This window comes from Talpa occidentalis, unplaced genomic scaffold (genome assembly GCF_014898055.3).
Source record: "Talpa occidentalis isolate TD23 unplaced genomic scaffold, MPIMG_talOcc4v2.1 talOcc4.9, whole genome shotgun sequence".
NCBI lineage: Eukaryota > Metazoa > Chordata > Mammalia > Eulipotyphla > Talpidae > Talpa > Talpa occidentalis.
The window spans coordinates 23,949,206-23,961,617 of record NW_023605305.1 but is presented as its reverse complement, the minus strand read 5'-3'; the positions used below and the strand labels follow the sequence as shown (position 1 = coordinate 23,961,617).

General features: G+C 39.2%; 1 protein-coding gene across 1 annotated transcript in view; it reads right to left on the bottom strand.

The window, feature by feature from the left end:
• MACF1 (microtubule actin crosslinking factor 1) overlaps nt 1-12,412 on the bottom strand; it is a 210,647-nt gene that overhangs the window by 82,403 nt on the left and 115,832 nt on the right. The window contains exons 50-56 of the mRNA XM_054691644.1: nt 11,713-11,879; nt 10,291-10,447; nt 8,399-8,516; nt 5,616-5,678; nt 4,710-4,951; nt 3,592-3,721; nt 2,729-2,928 (exon numbers count right to left, since the gene is read on the bottom strand). Of these exons, the coding sequence (XP_054547619.1) occupies nt 2,729-2,928; nt 3,592-3,721; nt 4,710-4,951; nt 5,616-5,678; nt 8,399-8,516; nt 10,291-10,447; nt 11,713-11,879 (1,077 nt within the window). The remainder of the gene's footprint in view (nt 1-2,728; nt 2,929-3,591; nt 3,722-4,709; nt 4,952-5,615; nt 5,679-8,398; nt 8,517-10,290; nt 10,448-11,712; nt 11,880-12,412) is intronic.

Sequence of the window (12,412 nt, the reverse complement as noted above, 5' to 3'; positions counted from 1 at the left end):
CAGGCAAAACCCAGGCCTCTTAATTGGGAATTCGGGGCATTGGGTTGCAGAATCAGCTGGGCTTACCATTCGAACTCTGAAAACCTGTTTTTCTTAGTTTTTCCCTCAAAATTCCAACAGCACTTACAATCTATACATTACAATATAGCATAATTAAGTAGCAAACTATATTGTAGCATGTCTTTTAAAAATTATTTTCTCTCTACTGCTTTGGTCACCAAAAAAGTTAGGATTACAGTTAGGATTACAGATGATAAATTCTGCAGAGGCTGGACAACAGCAGGAGAGGGAAGTCAGGAAAAGCTTCACAGATGACACAGTAAAGAACACAGAGGGGTTGCTGAAGTGATGAAGGGCTTCAGACGGAGGGCACAGGATTAGCAGAGCCACAGAGTCATATGAGCATGGCTTGTTCCATAAAAACAAGTTATCTAATGTGGGTAGAAACCTCAGTCTATGGGGGAAGCACTGGGAAGACAAACCGGCGAGACAAACAGGGACCAGATTGTGAAAAGTCACACATACCACACTGAGTAAGTATCTGGATTTTGTTCAATAGGCAGCCAAGAGCTACTGAAGCATTTTCACGTATTCTGGTAAATGCTTTAAGGAGATTAATTTGATAACTGTGTGGCTGATAGGCCAGACAAGGAAGCCCAGTAGCAGGTGTTTGCAATGTTATAGGCTTGAGCTCAAGCATCAGGAAGGTGGTACTATTTTTTTTTTTTTAAAGATTTATTTATTTTATACAAGAACTGGGGTACAGGCCAGATGCACTGGAGGGTGAGAGGATTCACCAGAGACAGAACGGGGAACAGAACAGGCAGACTGACAAAATACACTGCTGAGGGGAGCAGCGGGCAAGACAGGAGAGGTCTGCCACACCATGTGGGACCCTTGCTGGCCGGCCGGGATCGAACCGGCGCTGCAGGCTGCGGACATCTTCACAGCGCAGCGCTCAACTGCCTGCACCACCAGGGGAGGCCCGGTGGTAGTATTTAGAATGGAGAAGAGAGACTAGAACAGGAGTTCTTAAAACACCCCCTGGGAGTCCCGAGGCCCGGTCAGGGTATCCATGAGATCAAAACTATTTTCATCATACTAAGATGCTATTTGCCTTTTTAAGTTCTTACTTTCTCATGAATGTTCAATAAGGCTATATAGGACATCTGATACCACATCAGACTGAATAAGAAGCAGATGTGAAAATCTATGAGAATATTTTATTAAGCCAGGCATTAAAGAGACTTGCAAAGATGTAAAGCAATGCCATTTAATGTTATATTAAATATTTTATGTTTTGGAAAATGTTATTTTTCCATAGAAATACATTACTTGTGTTAATGTTATGGTATTTACAATATTATTTTATTTTATTTTATTTTTTAAAGATTTATTTATTTATACAAGCACAGACCAGAGACGCGTGAGGGTGAGAGAATTCACCAGAGACAGAGCAGGGAGCAGAACAGGCAGAAGGACCGAAAAACACTGCTGAGGGGAGCAGCAGGCGGGACAGGAGAGGTCTGCCACACCATGTGGGAATCTCCCTGGCCAGCCGGGATTCGAACTGGCGCTGCATAGGCTGCAGACAGCTTCACAGTGCTGCGCTCAACCCACTGCAACACTGGCGAGGCCCTACAATATTACTTTAAATTAATTAATAAATACAGATTTTTAAAAATTCCTCAGTGAACCAATAAGGTAAATATCAATAAATGTCAATGGAGAAACACAAACTCTTTGGGGCCCTCAGTAATTTTTTAAAAGTATAAAAGGGTTTTAAGACCAAAAAGTCTGAAAACTGGAATCAAAAAATATTTGTAAATAGACTAAATAAGACTGGATGATTAATTAGAAAAAGGGGATTAAGAAGAGAAAGGGTTCCTTCAAAAACTCTAAGGTCTAATTTAAGGAACTTAGTTATGGTGAGAAGAAATGGAACAAGGTTGGTTGAAAATGTAAAGAAAGTTCTATGTAGATTTTCACTGGAAATGAAAATTTGACCAACCTCAATTTCTATGATATTAGGCACTTAAATAATCTTTTTGAGGTTTCATCAGCAGAAAAACTTACATAAAGCCAGCAAATAAAAGATATTTCATTAAATAAGGTGGATCTTTACCAGTGGGTACTAAAAGTAAAATGTGACACTTGAAGGGGGAGATGCTAAACCTCTAAAACACGAAAAATACTCTGTTTTTTGCACAGAAGAACTGGAGCACAGGGCCATGGAGGGTAGTGAGAGGATTCACCAAAAAAAGAGTGGGGCGCAGAACAGGCAGATTTACTGACAGGAGAGGTCTGCTGCCTGTGAATTAGCTCCCTGGCTGGGATTGAACTCAGGCCATATCAGTGATAGTGCTGAGACTCAACCCCTAGGCCACCAGGGAGGCCCACAAACAATATTCTAAACCAACGTTACCTCAATAAAAAGAAAATGTAAGATGTGACTCTATAATCTAGTCAGAAGTTTTCCCATTCTCATATCCACTCATCTTATTGCCTCTATTCGTGATGTCGATGATAGCAATCATCTGTTTACCGTCTGATAGGCACTGTGACAAAGCGCTTACAAATATCTCGTTTAAACTGAGGAAACGGAGACTCTAAGAGGGTAAATGACTCATCCAGGGTCATATGGAATGTACTTGCTGAGAGCAACATTCAAACCAGGCTCATGTAAGCACAATTTCTTAGCTCTAACCCATCAAGCACACCCGCTCACCTGGACCTGCTGCTTTTGTGCATTCAGCATGTTGGGGTCGATGGACAGGGGCCCCAGCACTCCCATCATCAGTTCCTTCTCCATCAGCCAGGGCCGGAGCTGGGATTCTGCAGCCTGGAAGCAGGCCAGATGACTCGCAGATTCCTCCAGCTGCCTTTGTCGAGCCATAGTCACCTCGGTGGCCCTTTCCCATCGGGAATCTGTAGAGAGGAAATGAGAGAATGTACCCTTTATTCTCATCAGGCCCTGGCCCGGTCCCTAAATTATGTTCCTAATAAACTACAGGAAATGACCCCTGGAGGATTAGTTAAAGTTTTCCTAAGTTAAAAATAACCTTGATTTAATTTTAACTAAAACAACACAGTTCTGTCTCTTGACTGAGGTGGTAGTTATATGAAACTACACATGCGGTAAAATTGTATAGAACTACATACACACACGCATACACGAGTGCATGGAAGATATCTGACACTTATTTCATCGCCTCTTTCTAAACTTACTGTATTATGAACATCTTTTATGCCAATAAGTTTTTTTTTCATTGTCAATATTCACCCATATCATTTTTCATCGCTATTTATATTACGAATCTTTAGGTTATTTTTGCCACTTTTTCATTTTTGTCAGTAAAATGCTCTTTTTATCACAGTAGATTGTCAGTTTGACTTGCCCAAGAAAGTCAAGCTTCAGACACTTTGAATGGAGTCTCTAATTTTTTTCCTCAATCAGTCTTACTTTCTAGTTCTATGTAGGTCTCTTGCTTACTTGTGAAAATTAACTAAAAATAATTCCAACTTTATAGGATGTGCTGAGATTCTGTATGTGCAATTTAGTGAATTTGCAGCATCCTTGTGATGACTTACTGAGCTCTTCTTGCATTTTCTTCCAGTTTTCTGCTTCTTGAGAGTTGGGATATATCATCAGTAATCCAGCAAGGGCTTCCTTTACTTTTTGGATGTTTGGAGAATTCTGTTCCAATTCAGCCAGGAAGGCCTAGGATAAAGAACATCACATATGTTGTGAGATTTTCAGAGAGGGAAACAAAAATGTGTGTGCGTGGAAGAAATGACTGGACAATTGGGCAGCAATATAGGCTCTATTTCTGATTCCATCTAGGACTTGTTTTGTGATTTTAAGATGTTTAACCTTATTGCCTCAATTTTTACTTTAAATAGAAAATTTCTTTTCTTTTTTTTTTTAAAGATTTATTTATTTATACCAGCACAGGGGTACAGGCCAGAGGCGTGGGAGGGTGAGAGAATTCACCAGATAGAACAGGGAGCAGAACAGGCAGATAGATTGAAGACACTGCTGAAGGGAGCAGCGGGAGCGACAGGAGAGGTCTGCTCAACCTGCTGCGCCACTGGGGAGGCCCTTAAATGGAAAATTTCAACAGTAGAATCTAAATTTCTTTTATCTGGACCACATCAGCAGAGGCTTATAGGAAACATTAATCCAGTGTCAAGATATGATAACAATGATGGTGATGTTTATGCAGTTGGAGGAGATATTCCAATATGCCCAATTAGAATATAAAAACTTTTGGTGAAAAAAATTTTTATAGGACTTTCTATATGGTTTTATATCCTCTGCTATTTTCCAAGTTTTATATGTCAATCTTAAGAATCAACTGTAATCACTCCATTTGGGCCCCTCCAAGAGCTGGAAAAGTGCTTTGATGACTATAGATTGGCTTATAGCATCAGATAGAAAACAAGATCACATTCTCCGGGAGATGATGCTTTGGTGGAAGGCTATTTGTTCTATAAATAGAATCTGACATCATGATTTCTAATTTCATAGGGAAAACAATTCTCTAGAGAGTGTAGGCCTATCAATCACTTGAAAGTCCAACATGCTGCTTGTAAGAGCCTGGGTGGTGAGACACATCTCACTCTTGAGTCCCTCTGCTCAGGCAGAACACTCCAACTACGGTCTCCTCCTTTTAGTGTTTGGGATGCACCTAATATAAACACAGTACCTTGTTAGATTCGGCTTGGGCTTTCACCGTTTCTGTCTTAGTTGGAGATGACGGAGCATCCATGGCTTTCAGAACTTCCTCTTTCGATTTCAGCCACTGCAGCATTGCACTTGCCTCCTTCTGAACTTCTTGCGTTCTGCCGAGGATAGCCTGAAGGCTTTCCTGGCGTTCCCGAAGCACTCCCCCCAGTTTCTCATATTTCAAGTTTACATCTGACATGTCACACTGGATCTCCGTCAGATCTAGTATCACACAAACAGAAATCAGATTGGGACTAACTCTCAAAGCATTCCCAATGGGTCCCTTTACTAAACTGCTCATCAGGATTAAGTGTCTCTTATACTCCTAGTGAACTAGAGGTTGCCTTCCTGCTAAATCAATAAAGTTCATTTACATATACAAAGCAAAAAAGGTCTTATTAATCTGCTTTCTGATTTGGCATTATATACTCAAATGTAGGAGTAAAGTAAATAAGCCATATGGGAACAGCAAAAGTGAAGAGGGTGAGGATTTGGGCATTCTTCTGCTCTATCTTTCCAAACTACAGGGAAGTCACCTAGCTAGGAGGTCAGAGATTAGATTAAACTACTTCTAGTAGAGCTTCTTTAAATTTAAAGACCTACATGAATTTTCTTTAAGGTCTTTCCTTAGTGGTCTTATCTCTCAGTGCAGTTTACCTCTTACTACCTTTATCTTACTAGCTGTCAACTTATTTAGCCTACAGTTAGCAAACAGAGGCATCACAGTTGCTTTTCCCCAGATTTTTCACAGTTGCTTCTCCCCAGTTGCTTCACCCTCACACCCATGCTGGCAGTTCTTCCACACACATGAAAACATACACAGAGGCAAACATGAATGCTGTCCTACCACACCCAACAAAGAGGCACTGTTGAAATGGCATCTCACCTTTGCAGGTGTGGTATCCGTTTACACTGCCTACAGAGCTTCCTACAGAGGGCAGTATGGAACCTGAGCAGAAGGACAGGGAGACAAACAGGGCAAGACAAACGTGTTAGGAGTACATACAGGCACCGAATTTGTTCCCTGGCACTCACTTTAAGCTCAGGTATTAGGAAGATCACACAGCACAAGACAACATACTCATGGAAAGAGACAAATCATTTTAAATGGCAGGTTTACAAAATATCACTTGAGGTGTTTCAACTCCTTAGCAGTAATGACTCTTCATCCTTTCTAGAAGAATTAAGTCCAAGTTCCCTTCTTAAATCACCAACTTAATTTCTTGGACCATGCCCTAATTTTGTGAAGTAAGTATTGGTAAAATGATTAAGTCGTTAGAATGGTTATCTGCCACACTTAGGAGAGCGGATTTGTAAGGCAAATTGAAGATTTATAATAAAGCAAAAAAGTTCAGCTTTTAAGATCATATTATTAACATAATAAAAATGAACAGTAAAAACCATTAAGGACATATAAAGCAGCATTATTTTAATAAAGACATTAAAACAAGCCCTTCTTGCATTGTTTCAAAGGTTTCGCCACTTTCTGCACCCCTTCCCCCATCAGAAAACAGAAATTATAAGTACCAAGAAATCTGGCTCGTAAACATTCCCATGAATTATGCCTTAGTACCGGTTCTATTTCTAATCATCAAATTTCCACCTATATTTTCCCCAAATTTATTCCTTGTATTTCAGGAGAGTCCCAAGTAAAAAACAAATCATATAATTATAACAATTACACAGAACTGTAAAGATTATTCATGATATGTTCTATAGTAAAAGCATTAAAAAGTACAGAATAGATCTCGCATGTGCACTGATTACACTGTGGGAAAAGTCATGTGCAAGGTTATATTAAAAAACAGTAATTGTATAATGGGTCAGACAGAAAGCTCATATTCCACTGCAATGTGGTAATGGCCCCAAAGAAACTGGACTAGTAGTTAGGAGAAGGTCCTATCCAAGACTATCACTAACTAGGTATGGGAGCCTTAACCTACAATAGACCTGAGTCACCTTTTCTAGGATCTCAAGGTAATACTATCCTGTCAACTCTCATGGGGCTACCAGAAAGAAGTAATAGTGTAATATAAGTGAAAGCACTTTATGAAACAAAAAGCTACACAAATGTAAGGAAACAGAACATTCACAATTTTTCAGAGTTGGCAGAGAACTTTGAGAGCTAGTGATTTTCAGCCTACTGATTTTCAAAGAGCCCTAAGGAGGTAATGTAGGGACTCTATAAATGCTTGGCTGAAATTTAATATTCAGAATATATTTCTAATTACTTAGACATGGCAATAAAATATGCACATTCAGTTATGTTAAACACCACATTTTAACCCACTAGATAAAACCAACGTATGTCACTTTCTTTGGGAGAATAAAGCCGCTCCTGCATCTCTGTGCACATGTTTAACTTCTTTTTGAGGTCACTGATTGGAAAAGTTGTAGCTCTTCACTAGCATTTACAACATTACAAACATTTGTCATCATTTGCAGCTAGTTATCTGTGTGTGTATTTTCTGGATACAATGCAATTGAATGAAATTGAGAAACAAATCAGATGAAACTGTTATCAAAAAATCCTCTTTTTCAAATTTTTATATTGACTTAAATAATCTCAATAGTCTCACTGGCAGATTTTGTTATAGATAAATGCTATGAGTTGACATATAAGAGAAATTTATGCCAACAAAATATTATTTTGTTTTCTGTAATAGAGTTCTATATGAGATTTGTTTTGTAAAAGTTTACAAAAAACATTGATCTAGTCGAGGAGTCAGAAAACAAGTCCATCAGTAAATCTGGCCCTCTTGCTTGCTTCTGTGCATAAAGTTTTATTGGAACACAGCCACATTCCTACATTTATATATCATCCATGACTGCTTTGAGCTACAAAGACAGTAATGTGTACTGTGATAGAGACCATATGGCCTACAAGTCTACAATATTTATTATATAATACTGTGTTGAAAAGGTTTGCCAACTCCTGATGTATTCACTGAACTTAAAAGGTCTAAGTACTGGAATATAAGAATAGCCAATCCCTGAAATGTTGTCAATCCTGGGTAGTTCCAAGAGATCTCTAAATTTCAGGATGCAACAGAAAAGGAGCCATTCTCAGGAGGAAAAAAAGAAAGCAAACCTTTTCCTTATTATTTCAGTGACTACAGGAATTCACATAATCTGGTTATAAAACCTATGAGATCCCAGCTAACAACCAGAAAGTGCCATGAACTCATAATGGATTTTGTTTGAAGGACTTAATTTGTAGTCAGAGACTTCATAGATCTGTGCACTAATCTTCGTAGCCACTTCCATGAGGTGTGCCAGTGTTCCCTGGTGTATCAATACTGACCCCTAAATACCTGGCCTCGCGTAAGACATCATGCTTAAACTTTCCAGGGCTGATCCCAATTTAAAGGTGACACATAGCCATCCCAGTTACATGTTCAAAAGAGAGAAATTTCACAGGATGTTTAGTTCTAAGTGGGCCAATTAGTCCCTCTATTTTTCCCTGTTATGGGAAGGAAGTTTGCAAAACGGAGCAATGTGATATAGCAAATGGGAGAACAAATCAGGCTGATGGGGAGGACTGCTTTGTGGAACTCTTTTGTTCTCATATCCAATCTTGATTTTGACTTTTGTTAAGTAAGGGGTGACCAACAAAGGCAAAGCAAAGAATGAAATACATCAACCACATTTTTAAGAACTTGCACTTACCTGTCTTAGCTTGGGAATCAGGTGCTGTGATCTCCATGATGAGATTTTCTAAAGACGTGCCTTTGCAATTGATTTCTTCCACCAAAGTTCCCTTACTTGCCCAATCATCTAGAAGACCCTGATTTAAGAACAAAATAGCTAAATGTAACAAATGGGGGATTCCATCTTCTAAGTAGGGACACTTGTCATCTATATACATGCCCTGAAGTTCTGGTAAGCATTAAGTGAATATTCTCATATATTCAGTCATATCAAGATCTTAGTTTAGCCAGACAAGGTGTGAGAGAATGATATCTTGACATATTCAGGGCCTTCTCATTCATTCAGTCATTCATCAAATATTTACTGATCTTTTACCAGGCATCATGCCAAACACAGAAGATATAAAAGAGGATTATGATACAGTTCTTAAAACCAAGAGCTCAGATTATAAATTACATTGTAATGTGACAAGTGCTAGTACAGAATATGGACAGTCAACAAATTCTGAGAAACCAAGAAGAGACATATCTCACTCTGCTTAGAGGAAGGAAAGGCTTTATGATAAGAGTTTACCAGTAGATGGACAAAGAGAAAACATGTAAAGAACAAAATGGAAGTGGTAACTGGAGGGTACAATGTGGGGCTAGATGCTGAGGTACAGAGAAATACACAGAATTTGATAGACTATGCTTCAAATTTTCAGGGGAACTTTACACGGTTTTCGAAGGCAGAGCTCCAACTATCCGAGAAAGCCGTCAGGAAGTAATGGCCTCTGCTCTAAGACAAATCTTCAGGTCTTAGATGTGGATTGCCAGCCACAGAAGCAGGACTTGACTCCTGTCAAAGCAGGGACACCGCTTTGGCCTACAATCTTCCCCACATTGAAATTTCCTGAGAATCTCAGTTTACTTTTGACTTCAAGTTGCAGAGCAGTGGCAGAGGAAGACAGAGCCATGAACATCCAGCATGCCCATGCTGCCTACCTTCAACTGAACCTTGTCAATTATTTTATTAGTCATTTGAGTCCAGAGGGCCACAGTTCCCACACCATGCATTGATGCCTAGGACATTTTAAATTTCTGAAAGGAAGACAGTGCCATCTGTTGGATAGCATGTGAACAACTACTAGTAAGTTGCTTCCACCTGATCCCTTAGCAAGTAAGAGTTGTTTTTAGGTTTTTGGTCTTAACATATCATGGAAGATTTCTTGAAACACTAAGGGCACTATGAACCAAGAAACTGGAGAACATCTTCCCACTGCAAATGCTTCTGGCCCTCTCTCTGGGAAAGCAAACAATACCTTTTCTTCCACCTGCTCAAGATAAATCCTATTTTATTAAGAAAATAAAGATGAAGGTATATGAGTTAATTAGAGGCAGACTTGACTACTTTCAGCAAAAAGAAGAGATGTGTTAGAGTTGCATGCAGAGGCTGCTCACCTACAAATCAGGGGGTGGGGGAAAAACTGGTTCCTCCAACCATCTGATTTTAACTTTATTAGTTGTAGAGCTAGTTTTTCCCTCCTCAATATCCTGATCACACGTCTCATTACATCTCAGGCAAAACTGCCTAATTCTAAACCCTCAACGTCAGTGTAAGCTTCTCAAGACTAGACTTAACTGTCTTTGATATGACCCACCATAGTAAGAAAGTCAGCCAAGAAACAGCTGAAATTTGCTATGATTCCCAGACAATTTTTTCCATTTTAGTTTTTAAATAGAAGATGTTTTGGTGTTCGGTGCTCAGGAAGAGGTATGGGGACCACATGAAGATCATGGAGGGATTTCTGATGTAGACGGATAACTTGGATTTCTCACACCACTTCCCTACCACAGCAGGAGAGCAGCCCATATTCTCTTCCACATTGCTGCCCAGTCTGAGACTCCTGGGGGATCCCTTTGTTCACACACCTTTAGGTATTCAATCTGCTTTTCCAGTTCTTTAGTACTCATGAAAGTCTCTGTAGGTGGAATGTTTCCTTCAGTTTCCTTCAGCCATTTCTGGAAGGTCCTAACCAGCTTCCGAAATTCATCCAATTGTTGCTGGCAAGATGATGCATCTTCCTCTCTGTCAATGAAGACACTTTGTTAGTAGCCAGACTAAGCTTTGCAAAGAGTTAACTTGAACTAAAACTAGGTTCATTCTGGGACTGTAGGCATCAGTTTCCTAGCAGGGCCTCTCTTTCTCATAATCTTTTCCACAGCAGTTTTGGCTAAAAAAACCACATATAAAGTTGGAGAACATCAAACTAAGGCATCTATTGCCTTGTTTGGACATTTCTGGGGAAAAGAGTCTTCAATCTTATTGTAGGCTAAACTGAAAGCGAGAAAAACTACAGGGAGCCTGCTATTTAGGTACTATGATATAATGGAAAGAATGCAGGCTTTGGAGCTCTTGTCTAGTTCTGCTACTTTTTAGGTATTTGACTCTTTCAAGACCTAATTCAAACATTAATTTCTATAGCAAGAAAGATGCTGAAAATGAGATTCAGAGAAGTAAACTAATGAATAAATCAGAGAGGAAGGAAAATTTTGGAATTCAGTTTTAGAAATGGCCACATCAATAAGACCTCAAGCCAGAGATCCTGGTTCCTCATTGGGGTTAAGGGGCTACTCTCAGCACAGGGAAAACAAGGTCGTCTTGGTTTTTCTCTCCCTCATCTCTACTAAATAATCTGCTGCTTATTGTGCTAGTTTGTGTAACTGCTTTCTTCTAGTCACTGAGGTGGTGATCAGCTAATTCAAGATTGTTACTTATGGAAAAACCAAGAGAAGTCCTATTGACTTCTTAAGCCATAAGGCTTTCTAGTGGGGGAGTCATGGCTTTTCAACAGTGAAGTGATAACCTAAAATCAGCAACCTTTGTTATATATTCTCATGTTTGCCTTGAAAGAATCCAGACACTCTTCCAAAATAGCAATTTAAATGTGGTCAAAGCAGGCAGGGCGTGTGTCAACACAACCCTTAATTATGTCTGGGAAGACTCCTCTAATTTTCCCTCTTTATTTCAAATCTTGCCACAATCCAACTTGCTACTCCAAATTTGTCCTGTTTGGTCCAGGTGATCTAGGCCTATGATTGCATAGAGAAGAAAATGAATTTGATTATTGAGAAAGAAAGCACTATTCAGAAACAGAAAAACCACTGGGTGGTTTTGTTTGAAAAACCAAGTGGGTAGATTTGTTTGAAAAAACAGGCACTTCCAATGATTTAGTAGCAGAGTTCTTGATGTCATTTTTCTGATAAAGTTGGAAGAAGGAAGAGAAAATCATTTCACTGAACAGCAAGAAAAAATTAGCTCCTGGACACGGAACAACACATGTGAAAACTAACCTTTCTTTAACTGTCTTTTGCAGCTCTGTGAAGTCCTTCTTGAGGTTTTGGACCCTGTCCTGATGCTGGGACAGGTCCAGAGCAAATCCACAGGAGCTCAGTTCAGTGACCAGGTGCTCAAGAGTAGAAAGGTTCTCCTGTTGGTCTTGCATTTCCAAATTGAGCTCCTGTCAAGCAACCAAGGAAAAGCATTCAACTCTCTTATCTTCACATTCTTAAAAAGGAAATGTATCTACATTTCTCCCTAATTCACAGAAAAAGAGGGAACAAAAAAGAGGCATGTGCACCAGGTCGACTGCTAGAATCAAAACAATAAATATGCAGGTTTCTCTAGCCCACCTGAGAGTGGCTAGGAATTGCAAAGGAGTCTCATCTTCTTTAAACAAATGTTTGAAGATTTGGGAAGCAGTGTGATGGAATGAAATCAATGGAGTTATCTGGCATCAAAAAGTTCTGAAATTTAGTCATGGCCTTGCCACTGATTAGCTTGTGATCTTATGTTATTAAACTTTTATAAGCTTCCATTGTCTGCCTATTCTGTAAAACATGGCAAACACACTGTCCACTATTATTTACCACTGTATTGAAGATAATAGGCAATGCAATTAGGGAAGAAAAAATAATATGTGACATAAAAATTGGAAAAGATGTAAAACTGTATTTATTATGTGAACATATATTTGTAAAACTTATGGAAGTT